The 27,882-nt window shown below is 44.6% G+C and overlaps 1 protein-coding gene across 1 annotated transcript in view; it reads left to right on the forward strand.

Moving 5' to 3' along the window:
* The window catches only part of FRAS1 (Fraser extracellular matrix complex subunit 1), a 109,708-nt gene that overhangs the window by 17,845 nt on the left and 63,981 nt on the right, over window positions 1-27,882 (forward strand). Inside the window, exons 12-20 of the mRNA XM_035541468.1 lie at window positions 1,681-1,824; window positions 2,142-2,276; window positions 9,270-9,413; window positions 11,641-11,781; window positions 12,215-12,355; window positions 13,235-13,408; window positions 15,929-16,069; window positions 18,110-18,253; window positions 25,070-25,222. Coding sequence (XP_035397361.1) covers window positions 1,681-1,824; window positions 2,142-2,276; window positions 9,270-9,413; window positions 11,641-11,781; window positions 12,215-12,355; window positions 13,235-13,408; window positions 15,929-16,069; window positions 18,110-18,253; window positions 25,070-25,222 — 1,317 coding nt within the window. The remainder of the gene's footprint in view (window positions 1-1,680; window positions 1,825-2,141; window positions 2,277-9,269; window positions 9,414-11,640; window positions 11,782-12,214; window positions 12,356-13,234; window positions 13,409-15,928; window positions 16,070-18,109; window positions 18,254-25,069; window positions 25,223-27,882) is intronic.

A 27,882-nucleotide genomic window follows, 5' to 3' on the forward strand; every position in this document is an offset into this window, starting at 1 on the left:
TTCCTGTTGTATTCATCTAACTTTGGTTTTATCAGAGTGCTCCAGTTAATGGTTTATCTGAGTAAAAAGAAAATAGCTTCACAGTTTAATTATGCTGTCATTTCCAGGAGTGGCTTGGCACATTTGCCATATTAATGTTTTAAAGCTTGTTATTTACTGCATGCTAATAAAAATGCAAAGCACTACAAATTGAAAAGTGAGGAAAATGGGTTTTGGGCAGTTCAGATACAATTGTCCTGGATTTTCAAAAGGGAACAGTGCCTGCATAGACTCCTAAGGAGAGGACAGATTATAAAGTGCTCTCAGCACCCATCTGTTCTCCTTCTTATCAAGAGGTACCACTGTGTGCTGGTTACCCTTGAAAATCAGGCCTCTTCTTTCAGCTTCTGCAGTGGTAGTGCTCTGCAAAAGGCATCCTTTGAAGTCATGGCAGTGGACGAACAGAGCCAAACCTGCATTTTTGTGTCCTGATAGGCAAATGGAAATTTCCCTTACCAAAGCCTACAGTTTTCCCTTAATTTTTTTTTCTGTTTTTGCATCAGAGTGGATGAGAAACAAATGCAAAACCCAGCCCGCAGCAGTTCAACCTGTGAGCCAGGAGCACCAGCTCCTAACACATCTGCATCTTTAAAGCCACTAAAAATTCATGGCTGCTTCTCACAGATGTGCTGGGGGAAGCAGGCAGACAGAAGCCATTTGTTCTCAGACACTGTAGAGCATCTAGCCCTAAGCACAATGATATTTTGGTGAAAAACAGCAAATATGCCAACTTACTGAGAACATTTGTGTTGGAGCAGAGGGATTTTTTTTGTACTTAGAGAAAAATTGCCTGTTCTGTGGCTCTCCGAGCAGTCAGTTCATTGTCAGCCTGTAAGGATCGGGCAGCATGTACCTTTGGGAAGTTACTGGTAAGAAATATAGAGAGAACTTCCTATTCATTTCTCCTGCTTTTCCACTTTGGATTCCTCGTCACCTTACAACTGTCTGCCTTCTGTAGCTCCTGAGTCCCGATTCTTTCCTTAGGTACAACTGCCTGGAAACTTGCAGCTTATTTAGTGTAAATGAAGGAGAGTTTTCAGCATTGAGTCCCTTTTTGCTGACTCGTCAGCAAAAAGGAGCAGCTTTTCTTCCACTGAGCAAAATAAGCTCAGTAGTAAAGAAAAAATAGTCTTCCTTCTGCAGGGAGATCAGCCGTGCCCTTTGAGAAAATAACCTGTGGTCAAACAGTGTTTGCTACAGCGCTGGGACACAAAGCTTTTGACTGGAGGGGATGTGGTCTGCCACCTGTACTTTGACCAGGTGTGGGCACAGTCTTGACTTATTGCAGGGTTTGGCTGAAGGAAATTCAAATTTAGGTAGTTTTGAGCCATTAATTCCTGATGACCTAGGATTTTTACTGTTGGGCAACAATGTGGACAATGAACATTGTTTTTATCAATACTCTAGGAAACCAGAGTCTCAACGATACCCTCCCACATACCAGAATAAATAAATAAATGTCATATTTAGCCCCTTGCATGCCATTTTGGAAAAAAGCCACTCCAAAACTAACACACCTTGAACCAGCAACGGAAGCTAATAAAGAATGTTACGTGGATTTTGGAGTATGCATTGCTTTATGTCTCCCTGACTGAAAACACTCCTCTTGGTTTTTGCCTTTGTGTCTTTTCTTTGTGCTAGCTGAGTGCCACCCGGACTGTTTGACCTGCTCTCACTCCTTTGATCACTGCAACGCCTGCCATGATCCAAGGAAGCAGCTGCAGAATGGGCGCTGTGTGGAGACCTGTGCACCGGGCTTCTACCAGGACGGGGGCACTTGCTTAGGTAACCTCTGCAAGAGTTATATGCCCTGTCAGATGACTCTTCTGGGGCTTGCCGTGCTTTTGTTAGCAGGATCCCCCAGGCTTACTATAAACAGATTGTCTGGCTCTGCTTGGAAAAGCAGTCAGGCACATCCTGAACAGTAACCGTGAGCTTAAGGCTTTCAAAGGTTTCAGGTGGAAGCCCCTGAAAAATGTGAATTCTCAAATTCTTTTGCCAATGTGAGACAAAATTGTCTCTTAATCAGAGCAGGGGTGTCTTGCTGCATCAAGATGTTTAGAATTAATACATCCTTCTTTTCCTTTGCTTTCTTTTGGAAGCCTGCAATGAAACATGCTCAGCCTGCAGCAATGGATTTGAGTGCTCCTCGTGCCGGACATCCCTGCTAATGAAGAATGGGCAGTGTGTGACCTCGTGTGGGAAGGGGTACTTCCAGGATCAGTTTCTGTGTGCAGGTAACCCAAAGCTAAAAAGACTGCAATGCTTTGTGATAGCAAAACAGCAGACAGAAGCTGTACCCAAACTATCAGATAGATCGACTCTCTGTTGAGGGGCATGCTGTTGACATAGGTGTTAATATTCACCCTAGGGTTAAGCAGGGAGTGAACAGAGGAACCAAAGTCATACAGTGTAAAACTGATTACTGGTTGGTTTACTCATTAAAATTCCTCAGCTGATGGGTTTGGTTGGTCTAAAACTCTGTGCTTTTGTACAGGTCAGTTTCTGATTTCCAGCGCTGTCCTCTTCCAATTCAGAATTCTCTTTTGGAAATGTTACTGGTGGTGTCGAGGGTTCAGAGCAGGGTGTATGCATTAATTTTACAGAGGATATAACACCCCGAACCGTGCCTGACAATCTGGTCGCCATAAGGGTTTTCTCTTGAGTTCAGTGTGAACTAAGCTGCAGCTAATGGCAGACCTCTCAGGAGGCAGTACTCTGAGGTGGAAAATTATTTGGAGGAATGGGGGATCGATAGGACCCAGAAAAACGCACAGAAAACACTTCTTGGAAAAGTTTTGCCCTGTGTTACCATTATTCCTTTCATATGGTGCTCTCTCTTCCTGAAAGTTTCTTGGGCTAACTGTTCTCGGGAAGCATATTTACAGAGTAAATTATTAATTCCATAAGACACTGAGATATGTCTAAATCCTACATCTTAATTATTAGAAAGACTGAGATTAAGATTGGCATGTTACAGTTTTCTCTTTGATGGAACCATGATAGTGTTTTTATGAGCTTCCTCCACTCCTTTGAAATATTTGTATTTTTCCCAAACTGTAAAGCAGTTGCTTTTTCATTGTGACAGTTTAATTGTTTTCTCTGAAGTTAACACTTTTCTCCTCTTGGTGTTGGCCTTTTTAGAAAGCTTTTAATTTCTACAGCTCTAATTCAGCAGAGGTGTGAAGACCATGCTTAACTTCTTGAGCCATCATTTTAGTTTCTTTGGGACTGGCCCACCTGCATAAAATTAAATACAGGCTTAGAACTTAGGGCAGGTTTCAAGGGAAAGCACTTTTGATTCCAAGTTCAACTTCCTTTTCTAAAGTGGTTTGCCTTGAAGAGCTGATTATTTGTTTCAGGTTCTGAAAATTTGAGAAACCTGTGTCTTTCAGCAGAGACTGGAAGACTAGGGCCCCATTGTGCATGTATAAATAGAAAAGAGAGACCCAGTCCAAAAGAATTTACAGTCTTAAGTACCAAATAATCTTCTACTTCATTTGGTTTTATTTTACCATTTCCTTTCCACCTGCTCCCAGTGTTTTAATTGGCAGTGCCCATGTACTGCTGGAGCAGTAGGGAAAGGCTAATGTTTCATTTTATTACTGGTTTGTAGATTACTGATTGTACATTCCATCCAAATTTGCAGTCACGCATGCTTGTAGCTGAAAGTTGCTGGGAAAATTTGTTCCTGTTTCCTCAGAGGAATTAAACCAATTTGCTTTAGTTCTGCCTGGCTGCATTTTCTGCATAAAGTAAAACCAGTGGAGAAAGTCTTAAATTTCAGATACGGTCCCTAACTTGTTTCCATTCACTCTTTCTTTGTAACCTCTTCATTTTTATAAGTCTGTAATCTGATTGTCCAGACAGGCCTTAGGCTGTTGAGGAATAATTTTCTCGTAATCGTTCTAACATCTGCGATAAGCATGTTCCAAAAGCATAAAAAGGATGAACGGGGCTCTGTTAACGGTTACGGTTCCAGTAAACTCTCTTTTGAGGAATTCACTCTGGAGATGAAAAACACCTGTAAAAACAGGTTTCTTACTCCGTCCTGCTGCTGAGACACTGTTGTCAGAGTTGCAACAAAAGACAAGGAATTAGTCTTTCCTTTTGTTCACGTTTTATCACATCTGGTTTAATTGAATCCATTTGAAATTTTGCAGTGCAGTTGTTTGATCTCTTCCCAGTTTTAGTCTTACGGCAGGCTTGTTTCCTGCCTCCCTCCCTACACCTGCTTCTGTAAAGTATTAAAACCAGTAAGAGAAAGTAAAGTTGAGAATAAGAAGTGATAGATTCAGATATGCAGTGGTGTATTTAAAGGTCATGGGTCGCTTTGACCTGGGCTTGTGGTGGAGCAGTAGAAGCAGTCTTCCCTGCCAGAAACAGGCCGTGGAAACAGTTAAGAACCCCCCCACCAAAGGCAAAGCAAAGTGAAGCAAAAAGAAAAGATGTCTGCCTGGTAGAACAGAAGGGCTCAAAGGACTTGCAGTGCTCAGTGCTCTCATTGCATTTTTCTAACTTAATTATTTATGTTTTCAAGATTATTCAAAAGCCAAGGCAGAACGCAAGTGTTCCTGCTTTGATCTCCCAAAGCGCCGATGTCGAAACGTGTAACTTGACACTAACAGACCCAGCTCGCTCTGCAGCAAAGCGCTCGGATTTTTGTTCACAACCTGTTGTTTTTCTCTGCTGCTTCCTGCCTGCAGAGGCTCACCTGGAGAGGAAATGACCGAATGGGTCTAAGCTGACCTTGCCCAGCCCACAGTAAGGATGGCAGGTTAGAGGTGCTCACTGGTACCACGCAGCACAGAGCCTGGAACCCTTCTGTGCTTTCCCAAAGCCAGGCAATAATTTTGCGTTGTGGTCTTGCTGGGGTGCCCTTTGCACTAGCCCTCCCGCTGTTAAGCCAGGGAATATTACACGTGGATGAGAGACAGTTTGAGAAGTGGATCTTTAATTGACTGTCGGATTTCTGGTCAATCATAAAAGAACAGAAACATCACTACTCAGGATCTCTCATCTTTAAAAAGCCTTGGGCCCAGGTCGCCTCTGCGTGACTCCTGAGGAACAGCACAGGAAGAGACCCGTCGGCTCAGGAGCCACTGGAGTGCTCTTGCTCTCACCGAGAGGCAAGACCTCTGAAGTTTTGTCTGGTTAGTGTTGATTTTCTGTGAAGATACCTAACTGCAGCTTCATGGATGCCATTGCGTCAGCTAAGGCAGAGAATTGTGCATCCTGTTGCAAGAGAAAGGTCAAATGCATTCTTCTGAATGTCTTGCCTTCAGCAGCAGCGTCTGGTTAAGGTGCAAGATCTTGCATTGTGTGTCCAGTATCCACACTGAAGGGAACAGGGAACACAAAGTGGCTCCTACCAAATCTGATCTGAAAACAGCGAGGAAGGGTGAAAACAGTTTCCTGGCAATGCCATCACTTCTGTTGACGTGTTTTCACACAGCCACTTGCTGCAGGCAAAGATGCCTTAGCTGACAGTGGCTCATTGAATGCTTCCATTTTTCCCCTGCTTTTTCAGTGAAGTTGGTGACTGGCTGTTGGGGCAAGGAGCAGCTGTCGAGTCTGGAAGTGATCCAGTGCTAAAAAGAGCCAAAGCTTCTGCAGGCAGGGTGTGTCAGAGGAGTCTGTGGGGTTTGTTCTCAGGGAGGGCTTGCAAAGCAGAGCTGGTAACTGGGGCACTGTGTCAGGGCTTGGTTTCTTGCTCCAAAGACTTGTCTGTTGTCCCACCTTGCGGAGATTGTCACTGACCTTGTACTTTGAGTCGTTTGCTCTCCTTCCAAATGCTAAATGGGCCCGTCTTGCTAAGAATCAGGTTGCATCCTTTCCTTTTCCTCCCTTCTTCCAAATCCACTGCTTAAATCCCCTTCCTTTCTGGCTGAAAGAAGATGTATGTCAGAGAGATATACTCTGTCAAGTAGTCTGGATGCAGAGGATCTGTTTCTTAGCTTTTTGCCAAATTCACTGCACCTTCTCTGAGGGTCTGACGACCTCTGGCAGGTTGTAGTTCCTTTCTCTCACTGTAGCTGAGGTACGACAGAAGTCATCCCCCACCTGGGAAGACCTGCAATTTCAACACAACAGCTGCCTCACTTGAAAGCTGCTGTGATACCCTGCCAAAAAGGCTTACGAGGGCCAGAGCCAGAAGTGAAGGTGAGCTGGGAGAGAGGGTTGTTGGAACCACGATCAGCCGTGGGTGAGGACAGCCCTGAAGAATGGCTGCGTGCAGACGGGGGCAGAGAGGCAGTACTGCTGGGCACCATCTCCAGAGAGGAGCCTGGTCCAGCCACGGCGAGGACCTTTCCAACATGGGTGTTGCTTATGGTGGGCTTAGACCCAGCAAAACGGCTGCTAGTGGAAGGAGGCCAAGTCTTTCTTTTGCCCTACACAGAGGGACAGCTTAAGGCAGCTGTATGGGAGAACAGGCTGAGGTGAGGAGGTGCTCAGGAACACTTGGTCTGCTGCAGGCAGCAAACGGTGCCAGGTGGGAGGGAGAGGCTTAGAGCCCAAGCACGGTTGCCCAGCTGACCTGGCTTTCATCAAAAGGGCATTTTGAATACAGCTGTATGCAAGGCTGTCTGGTTTTGAACGGAGTCTGGAGGCCAGGCAACCATGAGGGAGAAGCCTTTCCTGGAAAGGAACAGTATCGCCAGAGAGGACTTGAGAATTTTTGGAAATAACTGGGTAACTTCGGATGTGTCAACGTGTTTAGGCAGGTCAACAGTGAGGAGGTCAAGCTGTGCAGTGGGAAATGTAGTATTAGGAGCTCGAGTCCTGCTGTCCAACCTTTCCAAAAGATGTTGAAAGTTAGAGAGAGCTCAGAGAGGAGCAAAACAGTTGTGGCTGGAAGGTGAAGTGAGGACATTTCAGTCCTTAGGAATTTACAGCATGAACTCATACTCTGCAGTTAACTTGCAAGTGTAGACGTGCCCTGAGAATCATCCAAGCTGGAATGAGATGCAGCTTTCTATCAGCAAGGGAAATTATCAACTGGAGCAAAAAAGTGTGCACAATCTTTACCTTGAGATGGGATGCCTGGTATTCATCGTGTTGTGATTCAGCCACGATTAGATGCACGTGATAGTTGTGACATATGTGCTGGTTTACCTTGCCGTAGGAGTGAGTGGTGGAGAGCCTGTCGGCTGCAGGATGATCAGCATCCTTGTGAGAGACTCCTCACATGGAAGTATTCAGGAGATAAAATAGTCACAGCTTTCTGGAGACATGAGGAATAATGCAGGAGAAAAGTGAACAGCCAGTTGCAAGGCAATAGAAGAGGAAGATGAGAAAAGGTAAAATAAATAAAGGTGGAATTAGGGAGAAAGAAAATCAAGAAGGTCAAAGGACCAAGTGCTGGGCATGTACTCAAATGTCCTGTGCCTTGGCCCCATAAGTTCTCCCTTTTCTAACCCCATGCATGTCACATCACACCTCTCTGTGTTCCAGTTGCCTGCCTATGAGATGGAGAGGATAACGCTTCCCTGCCTTGGGGAGTGATGAGATCCACTCAGATGGGGTGTTTGTCTTCTGCGCAGTGTGACTCATATATAAGCACAAACATAGGTGCTCCATCTCGTTAATTAACAAACCACAAGAGCAATTATGGCCTGAAGCAGACAGAAGAAGCATAAAAACCATGCAAAACAGGAGTGAGAGGGGAGTGTTGGTGATTGCTTGTTTGCTGTAAACTTATTTAGAGCTACATGCTCTGCTGCATAGTCATTCCTTCTCCGTTCTGCACTTGCCCTGAAATATTAGATGTCGTCCTGGATTGGAAACACTTCACTCTCACCTGTTCCTGGGGTCAGGAAGAATTGCCTCTCATTTAGGGGTTTATTTTGGCTGGAAGGTGTTTGCTTTTGTCACTGTTCCGTACATAGGCGTGCTCTTAGTTGTGTGGATTAAGCTTCCCAGAGAGTGCCAGATTTATTGCTGACCAGCTGCTGCTGCATCTGCTGGTCCCTGCCTTACACTTAACTCAGAGGTGAGTTTTTCTTGAGTGGCTGCAACTTCAGGCATGTTTGTGGATATGGGGCAAGTGTCATAAGGTGCTGTTTTATCCCACCTGCTGTGGTCTGGGAGCACAAGCATGTACCTGCCTCATTGTGAAAGACTAAATTGAAGAACATCTTTAGTACATATTTGGGCGTAATCGAGAAAAAAATGTAATGGTTAAAGGAACTGTAATTTTTACAGTTAGTGCAAGCACTGGTAGGACAGGATTTAATGTGCGTCTTCTGCACGGATCCCATAAATGGTGAGCACAGTGGGCTGCATTTTCCTCACAGCTGAATTTGGACAGTTTTAAATAAAACTCATTCAAATAAAAATTCAAATAAAAAGCTTGTTCAACAGCTGCTTTGGGAGGCAGAATTGATCTCCCTACAGCTATTAGCTGAATTGTAAGACATCATCATGGGTTGAGGATGACTGTTCTGCCTACGTGTTCCTGTGCCCAGGTTCCTGAAAGGGCATTTTTACTGCCTGTACTGCCGGCATGTGCTGGACTTCAGGTATATGGTGTCAGAGAAAAGACAGGCAGTGCACACTGTCCTGGACCAGGGACCCACTGCCCCCATGTCCCCAGGAATTACTGAGTCTGATCATGGAGGAATTTCTGCCCTGCCCAACAAGGGTCAGCCAACAGCCAGAACTGAGTTATTCCTGCACGGGTGCAGAGTCCTGGCAGGGCAGAAAGAGTTGTTTCTGGATGTAGGCCATCTTGTTTCTAATTTTGCGGGATCTTCACTGCACCCCTGCCGTCTGATTTTGTGTTTGCTCATGAAGTTGGCTTACTGTCAGTAGTTGCTGCAAGGATTTGATTGCAGGAATGTTTTTTCAGTAGTGTGTGACAGGGACTCTTCCCACTTCCCTTCCGTTTGGGCTCATGCAGCACCCAGCACCGTGATGAGCAGGACTCGACAGGGTTACCAATGTTCTCCTAATCTGACTACAGCTCCAGAGACAACGCCGATGTATGTTATATGTCACACTGCATGTACAAAACAAAGGTGTAAATCGTACCCCTGAGATGAGCCGACTTGAAAATACTAACATAGCAAAAGCCGTTATCCTTTGTCTTCTTTCCCTTTTCTGAAGTAGTGAGTGCCTCTGAATTTAAGGTACAAAATTGCAAATAAGTGAATTGCTGCAAATTCTTCATTTTAAAAAGATGATTGGAAGTCGATCGTTCATTAATCTTTCACCTTTCTTTCTTGCAGCTTGTCACGAGTCCTGTTCCTCGTGCTGGGGACCTGCTGCCAACAATTGTTTGTCCTGCAAAGACACGTCACACATGCTAAAAGCAGGGCTCTGCGTGGCCAGCTGTGGACAGGGATTTTATCTGAAGGATGGAATCTGTAGTGGTAAATGCCTGTTTTCTTCCTCTAATTGCAAGAAGCTTGAGAAATGCTCTACAAAACAGAAATCAATATTTCATTTAGCCATGCAGCAGCTGTGATTTTATTCATGTCTAAGAAGCCAGATGCACCTCGTGCATAAATATCGGATGAGGAAAGCTGATGTTTGTTTGTAAGGTTATTAATTCATTTAAGATAATCAGATGCTGAAGGGTTTAATTTTTTTTTTCCTTCATTGAACAGCTTGAAAGCCTGACTGAGTTGTTTCTGGGGGCTTGACAAATCCATTTGTCTGCGGAAAGAAAAATGACCCTTGCCAGGAGGTTTCTATAAATTTGATTATAATTCAGCATCACAGTAACTAATACCTGCACAACAGATGAGGCTTGAGAGCTGGAAAGGTTTTCTCAGAAGAAGGGGAAGAGAAGGCTGGAGGGAATTAAAGACCCAAGTCAAACAGATCGTGAAGGGGAAAAAATCAAAGGTTTTAAAATGTCCTGCAACCATTCAGGCCCTTCTTGTGTTTCTGGTGGCAGCCACCTCCAGCTGCTTTGAAGGACTCTCCAGCATAGCCGGTAGTGTTGATGCAGGGGTTGGTTGTCTTTATATAGCCCTATCTGAGACACAGCTAGCTAGAAAGCCTAAAACCTGGAGCATGTTGACAAAATTGTTTCTATTCTCGCCACTTCTGGATGAGTCGCACTTTGACCGGGTTCCCCTTCAGTTTGGTTGATGCCTATACCAGTAAATTTGACACACCTGTGTTTTGCAATGCGCAGAATTGAAATCTTACGTCTGTAGCTAGAAATAATGTAAGCCTAAAGTGAAATTTTACTCCAGTGCAGCTTGGCCATATTTGTGATTTTATTGCCAGCGATTTCTCAAAACTGCATAGCTGTTCCTCACACCCACCAGGATTCAGGCCTTTCATCTTCCACCAAAAGCATTGATTTTGATACCCAGCTGGAGACCTGTAAGCTGTTCTAAGAGAGGCTGTCTGACTGGTGAAAAGAAACAAAACCTGGTTAAGTAAAATGCTTGGCCCCTCTGAATACATGGCAGCAGTTCTGCTGACTTAGGGAAGGCAGAGTTTCATACCGCTTCTCCTAAACAACAGGTCAGTTACCTTCAGAACTGATTGCCTGGGAGAATACAGACCACAGGAATTGATTAGAAACGTTATCATGCTTGACTTTAGATGCATTTTCACACTTACAACTTTAATTTGAAGAAAAGAGAAAGAGGGGGGAGAAATAATAATTTTTTCTGCTCAACTTTTCTCCCACCTTTTACTTCCTGCACAGTCTGAGAACTGATGTTTGTTGTACAAAGCTATGTAGATTTATAAGATGGATTATTTCTGAGACCATTGGCGAACAGGAAAAAAACAACCAACCAACCAACCAAGCAAAAAACATTAGCTGGAAGGTTTTTTTCTGTATGTCATGGGACATGTATACCTGTCTCTGGATTCACTGTGTAGGTGGTTGAGCTTTTCATTAGGAAACAAAAAAAAATAGATGGAAGAGTGTCTGGTCTGCATGCAATATGCAAAGTTGATGTCCACTTTCAGCATAAGGTATCACGCAGTATGGCAGCAGACAAAAGTTGCAGGCAGGCAGAGTCCTTTACACTGAGTTTCAGAGCATTAATGTAATTTTAGCTCAGCCACCTAGTTGGTAATGTTGCTGCCGGGAAGAAAATCCTTTCAGACCTGAGGTGTGTGCCGACCAAATGGGAGGCAACCCTGCTGCAGGCAGGGAAACAGAAGCTGGAAAGCAGCAGTGAGATCCTCCACCCCACTTCACCTTGCTGGAGCATTAGCACCAGAAAGCACCAGCAGTGGTAACAGTTGGGTCAGGCATGGAGATGCAAACCTTTCGCTCCAAATGGCCGCTTATGGAGAACAGAAGACCAGTGGGATTTATAAGAGTCTTCCTTGCCCCATGGGGGCTGCGAATGTGAGGACGTAGCGTGGCTGTAGACCTGTTCCTGCTGTTTGTGCTTAGGAGTCCTGGACATGATACGGGTCAGTGAGTACGTGTCTGCACTCACACGTCTACCCCTGTGAATGTCACTACTTATTCCAGGGAAGTGTGAAAGGTTGCTTGTGCTGGAGAGGAACATTTAAAGGATGCCTTTCTGACAAAGAAAGGACAAGGCATGGTTTGTTTTCCTTTATTTTATCTGCTTATTGAGTGAGTTTCATTAACAAGCTATCCTTCTTTGTCAGTTTGCGACCAGGCCTGTGAAACATGCTATTCAGACCAACCCGAGTGTTTAACCTGTGCTTCAGATAAGCTGTTACACAATGGGAAATGCATTTCAGAGTGCCCAGATGGGTATTTCCCAGGCAGCCTTGGAAGATGCAGAGGTAAGAGACATATATGCATGGACCTTCTTAAGTCTCTCCAGGCACCGTCCACATGTTGTCTTCTTTTCCTCAAATGTTTACCTTTGGGGAAAGAATTTTAAGAGCGCAGAATTGAGAGTGGGGTTAGGGAATTTGATTTTTTCATTTTCTTTGGTTCAGTTTTGATGGATTATTTTAAATAACCTTTTTGCTTTGTGAAGCATATTGAGACATACTGAGATACATGTTCGAAACACTGCGTGAGTGGGAGTTATTATTATTGTGTTCCTGGTTATTAATGCTTGTGCACTTCTGCTCTCATTAGTTCACACAGCTGAATATCGTGCCAGCTGGGAGTTTTCATTGTTGCCTGGAGGGTACTGTAGTCAGCAACACAATTTGCGAGGAGGAAAATGAGGATTTTTCAGTTCAGTGTGCTCTCTTTCGTTATCAGCTTGTCACGATTCGTGCTCCACCTGTGAGGGACCTCTGGCCACGCACTGTACCTCCTGTTCCCTTCCTCTGGCATTGCGCCAGGGCCAGTGCCTGCGAGACTGTGGAGAGGGTTTTTATCAGGATCACGACGTCTGCAGGGGTAAGCAATGTACTTTGTTTAGTTCCTCAGCTGCTGTAAGTCACTGTATCTATGTTGGCTTTTGTTGGAAGGCACTCAGAGTGCACCCAGTTACGACACTGATCCTTTATTCTCTGCGAAACCGGTCAAGGAATGAGTAATTCCTGCGTTTGCTTACCGATTGCTTCCCGTTTTGAGAAAAATCAAATTTTCTCAAGTACTTTGTGGTTTCACACCCTCAGGATTTACTGATATTGGGAACTTTATTTTCTCCGTGCTATTGAAATAAATGTCCATTGCTAGCACTTCCAAATTTTTCTTGAGACAGGTTAAGAGCTGGATGGAATTGTACACACGCCTAGTATACTTGCAAAGACTTGTGGTCAGTTTTGCAACAATGGAAAACCTGAAAACTCAGGAGATGAATTTAAGCTTCCTACAAGCCCTCCAGATTGCCATTTCTTGCTGTCTGTCCTAGTGAGGTTATGGTCATCTCTGCAGTTCCAGAAATTAAATGAAATTTGACTGCCTGTAGCACGGTACCACGGTTTTCTTCCAACTTTATCAACCTTGTTTGAGAAAAGAGCTGTTATTTTGGGGTGTGAAAAATACTTTTTTCCAAAATGGCTGTTCCATCATAGAAAATACAGCACTCCATCCCTTCATGGAATAGATTCCTTAGCACACGAGTTGCTGCAAGGTGTCTGCTCTTGGAGTTTCAGACCGTCTACAGCAATATAAAACCGCAAAGAGGGATGAGCAGGAGGGCTCAAACCAGTGTTTTCTCCCCTTTCATGTTCACGAGATGCCCAGGTTTGCGTGGTTATCGGGCCTTGCCTGTCCCTGTGAGACAGCTGTCCTCAGGCTGCGGCTCTGAGTGCACTCCTCACCTGCTCACAGGTTGCCACCCATCCTGCCGCACCTGCCTGGGCCCGGCGCCCTCGCAGTGCCTGCGGTGCTGGGCACCAGAGGAGGTGCTGCAGCCTCACCAGCCTGCAGAAGGAGCCGTGCATGGACTTTGCCTCTCTCGCTGCCAAGCCCGGTTCTACCTGGATGTCATGGGAGTCTGCAAACGTGAGTAGAGAAGGGGAGCAGTTGTTTGAGGCACAGGGCTGCACTGGATTTGATGTGTTTGTACAGACTTAGTACTGTGTTTGCTTGTAACATGCTTTGAGCTCCTCTGTAATGCTTCTGGAGGAAAATATGCTCTATATACAATTTGTAAGTAAAGGACTTAGTTACTTCTTTTTTTTTTAAGTGACTGGGTTCAAGTCTGGCCATCTTAGCTTAGCTTTCTTTTCATTGAATTTGAGTATACAGTTTTTAGCACTGACTTATTTTGAAGCAGGATCAATCCTTAAATCCTTTTCAGAAAAGACTGAGCTTTTTCTTTATTTAGCCCCTGGAGCAGGTCAAGACATCCCACAGCAGGCTTTTCTTTTGAGGAAGCTCTTCTGATACATGCCCTGCAGCCCGAGTGCTATCACTGCTCCTGAAATACCAAGTAGGAAGCATTCCCATGAAGGTCTGAAGAGAGACTAAGATAGTGTACATGGGGGATTTATATGGTTTCCCACTGCTCTGAGACAAAGCTGTTGTGGACTTCAGCTAAGAATGGTTTCTGGGTGGATCAGCAGGTCAGTCAGTTGGGTTGTACAGAGAGCTTGTGGCAGCCAGTCTGGATGTCTGTATAACAAACATCTTGCAGTGTCTGGAAAACAGTGCAGAGAGATACAGGCTGAACGAGTTGGAATGTCTCGTGGCAGCACAGACCATGCTAAACCTAAGGAGCAATACTTTCACAGGGGCAAATGTTTTCGCTGTGTGGAAAGAGCAGTCACAGAGTGACTCTACAACACTCGAGTAAAGTAATAGTAATAAAACCAGCAGCAGCAACAGTGCTAGTGATGGCTGTTTCTTCCTGGTCAAAATATTTTCTGGAAGTGGACGTAATTTAAAATAAATTTATGTTGCTTGTGCCTCTTCATGGCAACTTGACAGGAGACCGTGGGCTCGTTTTTTGCCTTAGGGTCTCTTTAAAAAGGAAGAAATCTTTTTTTTACAGAATGGTTCTGTCTTTAGCAGTGACATATACAGGCTGTAAAGGGCCTGGTGCTTTGGGCTGGCTCCTGAAGGCATTAGTGCAGAGCCTCCAATCCAAGCAGTGTCTGTCCCTTGGCAGGGAATGGCTTTTCTTGGCTGAGTCCAGGTTATGGGCTAGAAACCGAATGAAGAAATCTGTATACTGCTGCCTGAAGTGGGTGAGCAGACCTGCACAAACAGGCCTGAGCAGAGTTCGGTGACAGAGCTAAGTTATGTCACTGGGCAAGAATGCCGGCACAGCCCTGCTTTATTAACGCTGCCGTTTTAGTAGTGGCATTAGAACAGTCCTTTGATTTATTGCAGAAGAGTGTGAATGTTCACAATTTGAGATTTTGAGCTACTCGTCTAAAATATTGATGTAAAATTTATAGATGCACCTTTTTGAGAATGTAACCCCCCGATAGATATAGAGCATGCCTGCATTGTCTGTGCAGAAAAAACACGTTCATATCTAGGTTAAAATGCTGATTTTGAAAGTTTTACCTCTGTAGTTGTGAATTTCTCATCAACGCACAGAAATATTCCTGTCCCTGGATTTTGAATGCTGTGAGATCTCTCTGATGAAACTGTAAGGGATTTCTCTCTGATTTGATTTGAGTCAGCTGAGCCGGAGATAGTCCTGGAGACATTACATCTGTGATGAGGATCCCTGATTTCTCTCTCTGGCTCTCTGACAGTCAGATAGCTAAGTGTACTTGCATAAATCATTCTATTTCATTTCTTCTCTCCAGCCCTGTGTCTGTCTTGTCTCCCTAGAGGGCAGGAAGTCTCTCTGTGTATTTTAACAGGGACTAACACAGTGGAACCTGTGGCCTCAAGTCACTGTTCCTATAAAGACTAACGTTGGTTTTTAAATAATCAGTTTGTATGTTTATTTGATCAGATTATTTAGTTTAAGCTGGCTTGTTTTAGAATCAGTACCAGTAAAGGCCAAGGTGAAGAGGTCTGACATTTTAACTGCACTCTCTTTATTCTTGCTGAATTGTCCTTTTAATGAGCGTGCACTTCACTAGCTGTAAAGTCCGGTGGCCAGCGCAGCTCTGTACACGTGCTCTCACTGCTCCAGAATAGCTGATGAAAACCATGCACTGGTGTTGGATAGAAAATCCTTCCTAGGATAACTGTAGGGTGATAGCAAAGGATGATTTCAGACTCTGTAAGTCTGCAAGACTCGGGGCTCTTACAGAGGAGAAGGGTATTACACTTCGTTGTGCATCTTGGCTTGCCATTTCAGAAATGAGGTGCATGGGTGCAATGACATTCAATATGCAGCTATCTGTGGTTGCCCCTTATCTTCAAGAAGTGCGCTGTGCTGCCTTTTTGCGCTCCTGCCCTTTCTACCTTTCACAAGCAAACAATTCTGTAAAGGAAGTGCCTTCTTGTTGTCTTGGGGGACAAAGCAATCTAGCTATGCTCTAGGACAGTAACAACACAGATAAGCTAGAAACCAATTTCATTCTCTCTATCTTCTTGTTTTTCCCTTCCCTGCAGAGTGCCACTCCTCCTGTGCAGGCTGCATGGGGAACACTTCCCAGGACTGTACGTCGTGCCTGTCTTCCCACGTCCTGCTGGAAGGCAGGTGCCTCTCTGAGTGCCCAGAGGGGCTGTTCAGCCACGAAGATCACTGCTCCCGTGAGTGCACAGTGCAGGCACCTGCAGCTTATACTGTTGAATTTCATTGCGTGCAAGTTTTCTAAAGCATTTCTCAATGTAATTAGAGATGCTGTCAGATTTATATGAGGCTATTTAAGTATTTTCAGGGGAGAATAGTATATTCCAATTTCAGAAAATGGAATCTCCTCCTAATGGGAGAGAGGCATACACATTGAATCGTAAATTATAATCAGTTTTGCTTCCCTGGACAGCTTCCCTGAAAATATTTTGCTTTTCATTTCACTAGGCTTGGATGATGTTCTTAGCCAGCGCACTGTGGCAGAAGAGGTCTTATTGGACAGCACTGAAACATGGTCTGCTTTTGTTAGACTAGATAAGCATATTGAATTTGCTTTAGCTTTATTTTTAATCCACTGCTGGCTATAGGGCTGGGTTTCGAAAGAAGGAATTCTGCAGAAACAGGAGAAAAGACATCACCTATACGGATATGCCTCATTGGTAGAGGGGACAGCATTGTTTGTGTCTCAGCTTTGCCCACTGGTCAGCAAGTGGCTTTCTTGGTCACGTCGTTTGATCCCATCTAAGCGGATGACTGTGACTACTGACCTTCCAAGTGACTGTATCAATTAACTCCTGTATGCCACTTGCAGAAAATTACAGCCTTTGGGGTGTGTCTTTCATTATTAATGGCTAAGTACAATGGGTGAGGAAATGCTGGCATTTGAAATCTGGTTAGTCCCTTCAAGGTCATCCGAAAGGTGTCTGTTGTTTTATAATAGATTCATTGGGACAGGCGTCCCTGCATCTGTTCTGGCAGTAGGATAAATTTGCTGAATTTATATTAGTCACTTCCCTGCGAGGGCTCAGGTTTAGAGAGAGGAACCCCTTCCCCAGTCTGTCACTCTGTTTATGCAATTTATTCGTCCAAGGAACAACTCTATAAATACTTTTAGTTGGCAGGCTATTGTAAAGATTCATCAATTTTGAGGTTGTGCTCTGCCACCTTAGAGCCGAGGTAACTGCTGAATGCTGCATTACTCAGTTCCATATCCCAGGCTTATGTAAATGTCTTAAAAAACAGAATTTCAGTGTCGGGGAAGTGGCATCTTTCTGTATGCTGCCAGCTTAGATCTCCTGCAGTTTTTGAACGGCGAAGCTCAGTTAATAGAGGTGCGTCTAGAAAATTGATTCTTCCTTTTGAACACTGATTTCACGGGCATGATTTCTGAGAAGCTGGGAAGGAAGCGGGACTTGATGCATTGGATCTTAAACACTGGAGCCTTATGCTGTGGCAGCTGTGAAAAGCCCAGCTTCCACGTGGGGAGTGAGCAATTGTATGTTGCCTGGGGGAGTCCTGAGGTGGGAGACTTTGAAGTTGTGTGGTTTTATTCATGAAAGAGTTTTTAAAGTAGTTTTTAAGAGGTTTTTACAGATCATTAGCTGTAGTATTTCTGTCTCCCTCAGTTCTAGCCTGGAAATCATGGAAATATGGCATCTGGCTGTAAAGGTAGAAGGAAACAAAAGCAGCCTGAGTGAAATTGTTTTGAGCAATCTTAATCGCTTCTTCTGCAATCCTTTTGTTGAGCTTTTGGGAGACAGAATAGCTAATGCGCTGGCACAGCAGCCGGCTTTTATTCGTTTCAGTCTGGGAGGTGTTTGTGCAGAAGTAATTTCCTTGATTCCTCACTCATGAATATCAAACTCATGCCACTGTAATTTTATACAATCCCCCTCTCTTTCTTATATAGGCATGCATATGCTGGAGGGAGGAATAAAAGGTTCAATCTGTTTATATTTTGTGTAGATCTCTACCTTGATGAATGCAGAGAACAAATGCAACTGTTTTAATCTTCAACTCTTTTTTTCATCTTGTTTATTCAAAGTGAGGATGGCAGAGCCTTCCAAACCACAACTCACCAGTTACTGGTGCTATTAGCATCAATTTATGCCCACGTTTTGTAGGAGTAAATGATGATTATAGGGGCTGTTCTTCAGGGGAGGGAAGAGTGTAAGATGGACTGCACCGAGAGCGTAACGAGTGTTGATTTTCTTATCCAGCCTGTCACCCATCATGCAAGACATGCCGCGGCCCTTCTGAGTCGGAGTGCTTAACCTGCCATCCCCATGCAGCTCTGGCTGGTGGAAGGTGCAGGACTAGCTGCAAGGAAGAGCAGTATCTCAACATGGTGGGATATTGTGTGGGTAAGTAAGAGGCAATGGCAGAAAGGGGTCCTACAGGGTGATGATCTTTCTGCAGCATTAACCAGCTGCTTGAGCACGCACCAGGAAGAAATCAAAATGCCTGCTATGGATAGAACATCAGACGGATGAAAATATCATTAGGGAACTCTCTGGTGTGATATAGGAAAGCCACTGGCCACTCCTGCACTACATGCCTTCCACAGAGCTGCCTGAAGTTAATTGCAAATTGTGTAAGGTTGGTAGAAGGGAGGGGGAGATAAGGCACACTTTGGCCAGGCTTGTTGCTGCTTGGTTTGGTGCTAAGACTTGAGATCACTTGAGATCAGCCAGGAAAGCTGCTCGGGTCCTGCAAAGAGCTTCAGTAAAGTGAGATAAGGAAACATTTGTCATTCAGAGAAGCAATTTATGGGGCCCTAAATTAAAATTGGCACAGCTAGGATTGCTGTGTGCATTTCTGAGAGGTATTAGGGTTTATACACAGGGGTTATACTTGGGTGCTCAAGTGCCTGCACTTAAGCCTATCATCAGAAGCCACTGATTGCATTTACCTGTTTAAAAAGGAAAATGATTTTTAATCCATCACGCAGACATGTATAAACATATCCTGGGAAGAGCTCCAACAATTTCTAAACTTTATCAAGCCATTTTTTTTTTGTTATCAAAAAACAGTACAGTATATGGGGCTTAAGCTAGGTTCAACGGTTCCATAGGATATAAAGAATCCTAAGAAAAGGGAAAAATGCAATAAATGTAATAAATACATCCACTGAGAGGCTATCATTCTCAATTTAATCTAGATGGCTCCCTTTCACAGGGACTTTTTTTTGCTTACGATATACGTGTTTGGTTTCTGTTTTGTTTTTAATGAAAGACTTGTTTCTTTCCTCTCAGCAGATTACTTTTATGAACCATTTCTTCACCTTCCTTGTAAACAAGTTACTGTTTAGTCTGCAGGGGGGAATAGGCAGGGGGGAACAAGGTATCTGAGGCGTAGGAAAAGATCCCAAAAGCTTCTAGGTATATAGGAAGTTAGGTTAGGGAGTCGAGGTGTTTCAGACAGTCAAGTAGATACAGTGTTGAAATAATACAGCATTTCAGTATAAAAAGCTGTTTCTGCCCTGTAAAATCTCAGGGACTGTAACGATACTCATTGATGTCATGTAACATCATAGTTGCGTGCACCATGTATATTCCACCTTGTTTTCCCATTAATTTGCATTATACTTCCTGTGAAAAAAGCCACTGGAAATGTAGTCTTCCAGATGTCGGTTTCATTTGAAAAAATAGTACCATTTATCATACACCAGGATTCTTTCTGAGAAGGGTTTCTGCTGCTTGATGCATGCTGTGTGCTTTAATTATCCCTCTCAGACAACTGTTTCCTGAAAGTTTGGTGTCATGGAGCAATAAGCATGCTCCCAGACGATTAGGTAGACATCACGGTGCCTGGCAATAATGAGGAGAAGAAATTGGAAACAGTGGGGTCGCTCAGGCAATGCGCAGGGCATAGTTTGACCTCCAGACTCATTATACTGACAGTGATGAATCATCTGCAAAGAACCTCGCTTGGCTTCCTGGGCTCCAGAGCAATTGCAGTTGGTGATGCATGTGTTCCCTACAAACCAGCAAGCTTTGCTTTGGAGCTCTGTAGGCCCTGAACGTGGTCCACTGTTTCGAGAGCTGTCTTCTCAGAGGAGAAATACGTTTTCAAGACTTGGTTCGTAGTGCCTGGCATCATGGAGTGTCAGCAGTGGTTGGATCTGTGCCCCATAAACAGGGTTGAAGGCTTTGCAGGTACAACATGGTAAGAGTGTAAGGAGGTATCATTCTTCCTCCCAGCTCTGATTCTAGTCTTGCTCTGCAACTCCCCCATGTCACTCCCGTCTTGAAGAGGCCACTGCATATTCTCACTTGGTCTTTGTAACATGTGGAGCCTTAATGTCCATGCGGTCTTGCAGGTAGATGCAGTGGTGCTTCTTTATCTAACTGAAGTTTTAAAAATGCTTGTAGAGGAGCATAGTTATTTGTTGCCTTAAAAAAAAAATAAAGTTGTGCTTAGGTCTTGGATCTGCAGTCCTAGGTATGTTGCTCTTTGTGCCAAATTCATGTCTGATGTTTACGCAAAGGATATGTGTTGCCAGTTCTGCTACAAATAAAGAGCTCCACATCCAGGTTGTTAAATTTCACTTGTTCTCCTCATTCAGCACTGAATGAAATGCTAAATTTGCCCTTGCAAGTTATTAATTACCAGCTAAAGAGCAGCTGTCCCATAAAAGAAAACATTAAAACCCATGACACTTGCATAATATATAATTTGCATCAGACTCTAACAAAGCTATTCTCTTTGCTTCCCAAAGCAGTATTTTTTTTACTATTATCTTCCCATTTTTGTCTAATTCCTGACCCTCCAGGCAGAACTGTGGTACGACGTACAGGGACTGCTGTGCATTACAGCCACTTGTCATACTTTATGGACGTGCAGGGGAAAACCTTTCATAGAGGACGAAGAAAACTGTCACTTGAAACCATTGCCTGTGAATTAATGTCATTATTGTACGTGTTACCTAAGCGAGGACTGGAATATTTGCCTCGTTAACAGGAGAAGAACCTTGTTTTCAGCAGTTTACCAAATAAACATTTCAAATGTAAGCAGAGGAAAGACAAAATGGCCTCAAGTTTCAAAGGATCAGTGAGTTTCCAAGCTCTGCTTGGAGCACACTGAATTTGTGTTAATTTTCTTTAAGAATGCTCAATTCATAAATTTTATTTCATAGCTGAAGTGGTTGTATAGAAATATGTTTGTGTCTTTTGTGGTCCCCTACTGAGTCTCAGGGCTTTTGTGTTTTGTGTTTTCCTGCTTTGAACACGCTCTTTGATTTCTCTCCCTCTCTCAGCTGCTTATCCAACACAAATTTAGCTTCTGGGAATGTTGCAGTCACCAATCTAAAAACAACACCATTGCTAAAACTGTTGGCCCGCTCGCAAAACCCCGCAGTTACTTTTCCGATTTGAATAAGTCATGTGCCTGTCTTGGGGCTTCCTCATCAGTCTTCAGGCTTCCTCATCGATCTTTTCCTGACTCGGTGCAAGGGCAATTAGAAGAAGGCAGATGGACCATGCCGTGGCCAAAGCGAGGAGCTCACAGGCAGGGCTGGGAGCTGTCAGACTCCTGCTCAGCTAACATGGAACCAGATGAAAGGGCTCTCTGCAGGAGTTAGTGCAGAGGGCAGCTGGTGTGAAATGCAAGTCAAAACGCCCACTGATACAGTATCCTCCAAGCTCCTTGATTAACTTCTGAATGCATCTTCCTTGCCATGCAGCTCCCGATTCCTTTGCTCAGCTCCTCAGGCCCTTACTTTCTTAGGCTGGGCACAGTTGTGAAAATGTACAAAGATCAGCCAAAGAGCTCGCTCAGGGGGTTGCCTATAACAAGCCTTTCTGCCTTGCTCATAAAATTCCAGAAAGGACACCCTGACAACAAGAAATACTCTCAGCTACTTGTAAAATTAATGAACTGTACACTGAGAGAGACATTGATGTCATCACAAAGAGCTGCAGGTTCTCTGAGCGAAGCAAGAGGGAAATTAGTAGCTTAGCTCCATTTAGTCGCTGGCATGCAACCTCCTATAGAAATTCGCAGCTGAGCTGGCAGTTGAGGAAAATGGAAGATCGGTTCCCTGCTTGGGTCTGGGTCTATTTGTGCCAGGCACCTTTCAGCTGGATTTCCCCACGCGTTGCTGCCTAAAGCAGCTCCCACCTCTTTCAGAAGATGCAGGCTGCTCCCTGCAGACATGGTGGCACTTCAGGAGTTCTTGCTTGTTGCAAGGAGTTCCCACCACCCTGTGACAAAGCCCTCTTCAGGTCCTTTATGGGAGAGGCGAACCCTTCCAAAAACCAAACCAATCCCCTGGTCACTGCTGAGTGTCCTTCTGGATCAACCATACTGATTTTCTTTCTGGACTTACTCTAAGGTGCCAGAGAACGTTTGCATGCTGACCCTCCTGTAAATGGCCTGGTGTTTGAGGTACTGATTTAAGGCAGTGCTCCGTTGTAAACCTTATACCTTACCTTAGAGTATAATACTAAACTTGCGTCAGGGATTTTTTTTTTTTTCCTGAAGAGCCCTTAAGAGGGGAGGCATATTTAAACAATACAAGTGGTTGATTGCTTAGCAAATTAGGGAACTGAGAGGTAGAAATGTCTCTGCTTTCCTTTATGAGCGTTCAGAAACATTTCAGAGGTCATTTTTTTTCTCCCCGGATGCTTTGGCTGTGTGTTTACAGGCAAGGGAACAGTACATAACAGATACTTTTCCATCTAGGAGGAGCACAGTGTTTAGTTTGTTTGGTTTGTTTGCATGCTGAGAGAAAGCTAAAGAGGATGTGGAAATAGAGCATCTCTGGAAATTGAAACCTGTGTAAGTAACTGTATTATACTTCACATTGAAAGTTGCTTTATAGGAAGATCACTGATAGCTAAAGTTTTTTGCATAGGGGGTTGAACTGACAAGGAGGAAATTAGAGCCAGCTGAAGGGGTTGCAGGAAAAAGCTGTGTTTGGAGAGTGGGAGACAGGTCAGTAATCTCAGAAAGGTGAGCAGGGAGGCACTGGAACTATGAGCAGGATAGTAATTCTGTCCTGAGGGATGCAGTTTGGGTGCTGGAAGAAGTCTGATGGAATTGAGTAACCGCCCCTCACTGACGTGCAACAAACACGGCATGCGAAGCCGCTGGAAGCCCAAAGCACGCAGACAACCTGCCTTTAACTGAGTGGGACTGAGGATGGGCAAGGAGAAGGCAGAAGCAGGAAACACATGCGGTCTCGTGAGGTGTTATTGAGAAGCATAAAGAAAATACTCTGCTTCTTTTCATCTTCATTTCTAAGGGAGCCTGCTGGGAAAAATTTAAATAACCTTTTCCAAAGCAAAGTACTTCACTCCTTCCTTTACTCTGTCACTAGTTCTCCAGCGTCCCTCAAATTCACCACAAGCGTCAGGGTTTTTTTGTTGGCGGTGTTTTTTTGTTAGGTGTTTTGTGCTCTTTCATCTCCAACTCTGCAGAGGAACCAGAGGGTAATGAGAATGGTTTCTCATAAAACAGTAGCTGAGAAAAAGATCTCTTTCAACATGCAGGAGCAAACAGAGGCCATAAAGAGAGAACTGTGCTTCAGCAGCACCTAGTTTTGTAGACACATAGCTTTGTAAGTGTAAGTTTGGGAGAGTCTAGTTATTTACAGTTGATAGCAGTTCTTTGGGCACCCTAAGATTTTCCTGTCTCATTTTTATTCCCTGTGTCTGGAACCTGTTTGACTGTACATGGGTGTCTCTTTTGTTCTCGATCACTGAAAAACTGTTGCAGAGTTTTGTTATGTATTTCATCCAGCCACACTGGGAGCCAAAGCTCTCTCTAACAGAGAGCAGTGGTTCCAGCAAGAGATTAAGCTAGAGGGGTGTGATTCTTACCACTGCCCTGACGGGGGTGGACTGAGAGCTTAAAGGATCACTATTTTAAGCATACTTTTTCTTCTCAGCCACCTTGATCTCCCGTCTGGCTCTCCCTTCCCATCTGCAAAATTGGGAGCGCGGGGCAGAGAATAGAGGGGCTATACACCCTGTGCAAAGTCAGGAGGAAAGAGACAGCTGCTTTAAGGGTCTTGAATCCTGCCTGCAGTCAGGATTGCGTTCAGTTCCGTGCTGCACCGCTGCTTTCCCATCAGTGCTCGGTGAGAGTTGTGTGTGTGTAATGTATGGGAAGATATTGGGCTAGGTTTAGGTTCCAGTTGCACTTACACACTTGCAGGGGTGGATGCAGCAATCTCCAAGACTCCCATGTGAGCCTGTCTTCAGCTTGTAAAACTAGATTGCCTGACGATCTGTAGTGGTGCTGTCGCGGGAGACAAAAGGCAGAAAGCTGAACCTTCAGCAGAGAGCTGACAAGAGGCCAGGTACTCGACTCAAGCCTCATTATTACATTTCTTTCAGGACAATTGTCATTTCCTTTATAATTTTCTGAATTACCATGATGAGGATTAATTTGGCTTCCAGGTTACCTTACACTGCCCCATTGTGCACACAGAAGGCCTGTTGTAAAACCTTTTGAAGCGCCCAAGTTCAGGCAGAGGTCAGGAGACATAGGTTTGTGCGCTGCTGAGGGAAAAAGAAGAAAAGGGAAAGGTTTTGAGGCGTTCTCATGCTGCTAAATGCTGCTCTTGGCTTGGCTTTGAGGTCTGCCGTGGCCTCCTCAGGGTGTGGGAGAAATTGTCTCATTCGTGTGGGAAAGTCTGAACGGGATGAACTGTGGGAGAAGGCCATGCAGCTGTGCAGGTTGTGCTTTTCCTTCTTGGAGGGTGGGAGCAGGGGGAGTTGGTTAAAGAAGAATCTGCCGGTAGGAGCACCTAAAATTGGAGAAAGGTTTGGGAGAAGCAAAGGGCTTTAATCTGGCTTTGTAAAAAGCTTTCTCAAGCTGACCTAAGGACAGATGGGATGGAGGGTACTTGGATGGGACAGGAGAGATGCAGAGAATGTGTTTGCTGGGGAAAAGCGGAAATGTTGTGGTGCTCGGGAAAAGCACGAGGTGGGGATGAGGGCAGGAGGAGAGGAGAGCTCCTTGAATGTGGTAGTTTCTGCTCACCCCTCTTGCAAACATCTGGGAGTGCAGTGTTTAGCATCTGAGCCCTGCCCTTGTGCACCAGGTAACAGTAAGGGTCTCTGAAAGTGAAGGCCCCAATATCTTCCTTGAGTTCCCATCAGTGTTTCCCCGTAGCAGCTCTGCTTTGTCCAGCTGTACTGACGGTCTCCATTATTCCCTGCTTCCTTCAGACTGCCATCCTTTGTGCCGTCACTGCGTGGCCAACCTGTGGGACACCGGCAGCATCTGTGTGAAGTGCCAGAACACCCGTCACTTGCTCCTGCGGGACCACTGCCTTCCTGACTGCCCGGGGGGATACTACGCGGAGAGTGGTGCCTGCAAAAGTGAGTAGTCCCTCCAGACACCTCAAGCAGCAGCGAGGTGGCAGGGATCCTCGCGAGATGTGCCATGAAATGCCTCCTCTTCAGTAGGGGAGCTTGGTCCAGCCAGCAGGCAGGACACCACACGTGGAGCTGGGGGTTTCCTTCAAGTTTTCTGACTGAGTTACCTGAGGCAGGCAGTGCTCTGCTGTCGTGAGCACACACTGAGGCTAGTGGGACCTAGCCCACTATTTTACAGTTAATAAGCGTAATGAGCACCCGGCAGCAGTGTGTTTGCGAGGAGGAGTTGAAGGTGAGTTTTTCTCTCCGGGAAATTCCCCCTCTCAAAGGCAGTGGCACAGAAACAGGGTGACAGTACACTAGGTCCTTCCTGGGTAGCTCCCCTGAGGTAGCTTCTGTGAAGGGATGGGCTACTTAACCATAATCAGGGGTAACTTTAGAGACTTTTCATGTGCCTGGCACCAAGTCTCCAGTTTGCGTGGTACCAGCATTGTTAAGGGATACTGACACTTGAAAATACTTTGTGGATGTGTGCTGCAAAGAACCACGCAAATCTGCCAAAAAAATAGAACTCTTGCTGGTAGGAACTTGTCAGGAAGTCTGCAACTTGAAACGGAGTTTGTCCCCTTCCACACTGATAGACATGCAGTTTTGTCTTACTCCAGTAATGGTTGAAAGGCGAACATTCCTAGCAGCCTCTGACACAGAAAGCTACTCCCGTTCAGCCTCATAGCATGGCATGGTAGATGAAACATCTCAGCTGTGTGGGTGAAGCTGCACTGATAGCACATTTTGTTCTCCAGCTTCCTGTGTCTTCACCTTATCCCTGCATCTCCTTCAGATTTTGTTGTTTGTGCTCTCATGTTCCAAGCTTTACATTTCTTGGACTCTTAGAAGGAAGTAGGCTGCTTTTCTTGTTACGTGGCCAACAGAGACGTGTTAAAGCATCGCACGCTGAGCGAAGAGTATTGCAGTTTATTTTAAGAGAAGAAAATCAAATAAGAAATTCTGCACATTAGAATTAAGATGTAGATGCCAAACTTATTCCCTTTGCAGGAAGTGGCATTTCCTAATCTGGTCTAGCTATTGATGATTAATGTTTTGATGCTCCTGTCAAGCGCACTGGGAGCTGTGTGTTTATTTATTTGGTTTTTGACAAATGAAATTTCAGAGACTTATGAAATATACTCGGTGTCATTTAATGGGAAAAAAACCCCTGAGAGAGATATTTTGCCTTCCTGGAAATTTACGCCCAGGGATAACATTTCTTCCCTTTCATATAAAGGTTTTATTTAAAAAAAGTTTTCCATTATTCTAGCTGTGTCGAAGCTCATATTACAGTTCATGCTAGCATTTAAAATCTCCATCATGGTGTGAATCTGATTTCTTTGCCAGCTCTCACTCGTGATTAATTTTTCCTGATAGTTGTAATGATGGCATCAATCTTTAGGTAAAGGTCTATCAAGAAATGAAACAGACTAATAATTTTGTGCATGTGTAACCCTTTGGAGAAATTGGTGCGATCCATTGGCCTCCTGCACTATGGAATTTTAAATCTCGTCAGTCAGACTAAGAAGCAGAAGTGGGAGAAGAAGGGATGAGAAGGAAACAAGGAAAGAAAACAAGTGTGACATAATATCTCTTTGAAAATGCGGGGAAAGAGAAAGGTAGTAACGTCCTTCTGTACCCGAGACAGCGGGTTTGCTGGCTGTGAAGCAGAAGGATCGTGTAAGTCTGAGTGTCTGGGCAGTAAAGCAAGAGGTGGAAGCTTGGTGTGTTGTAATGACGCACAGAGGGATGACTGGTTCTAGCCTCACATACAAAATGATGGCATCCTTGCTGTGACCTTGAAGTGACGATCAGTAAGTCTGTGAAAATGCCGTCTCAATGTTCAGCAGTACCGAAAAAGCAAATCAAATGTTAGGAGCTAGCATGAAAGGAAGGAAGAGCTAGAATTCATTGTGCTGCTGTCTGTAGGTGCTGCGTGCTGCGAGCAGTTCTGCCCATCCCAAAATAGAAGGGCAGGAAGGGTGAATGTGGGGATTGGATGACTTCTGTGCCATGAACAACCATGTAGACCCCAGCACTTGAGCTTGGGAAACTGGAGACCTTAGGAGGAGAGAATATGATAGAGACCTACAAAGTTGTTAGTGAAACGGAGAAAGATTGCATGGAAATGAACTGTTCTCGCTCTGTCGGTGTCGCTGCTTGGAATTGGTAGTGGCTGTGCAACTCCTGCTGAAGGATGGATATAAATCTTCAGGGAGCTGTCGGAAAAGTACTTTTGGTTTCTGGGGGAGGATTCTAAACAGACAAAATACATTAGGCTCAGGAGGATCTGACCTGAAAATAGTTGAGAAAAAGCATGAGCAGGGTGTACCGACACATGCTTGCCCTGTTCCTGCTGTTCTCTGATAGGCACGTCTTAGCCAGATATTGTGGGGTTGTTCTTAAAGGGAAGGGAAGACTGATAAAAAGAGGAATGGGTAAAACGAGAAAGAACTGAGAGGAGAGGAGAAAGCTAGTGTGTATGGCTAAGAACAAAAATAAAACCATTTAAGCCATCTTTCACAAGCTAGGATGTTTGTGGTTCTGTTCCTGAGCACTGAGCACCAGCAGGGGCTTAGGCCTCAGAAGGAACGTTTGGCCCTCAGTGTTTTGAA

This window comes from Cygnus atratus, chromosome 4, assembly GCF_013377495.2.
Source record: "Cygnus atratus isolate AKBS03 ecotype Queensland, Australia chromosome 4, CAtr_DNAZoo_HiC_assembly, whole genome shotgun sequence".
In the NCBI taxonomy this organism is placed as follows: domain Eukaryota; kingdom Metazoa; phylum Chordata; class Aves; order Anseriformes; family Anatidae; genus Cygnus; species Cygnus atratus.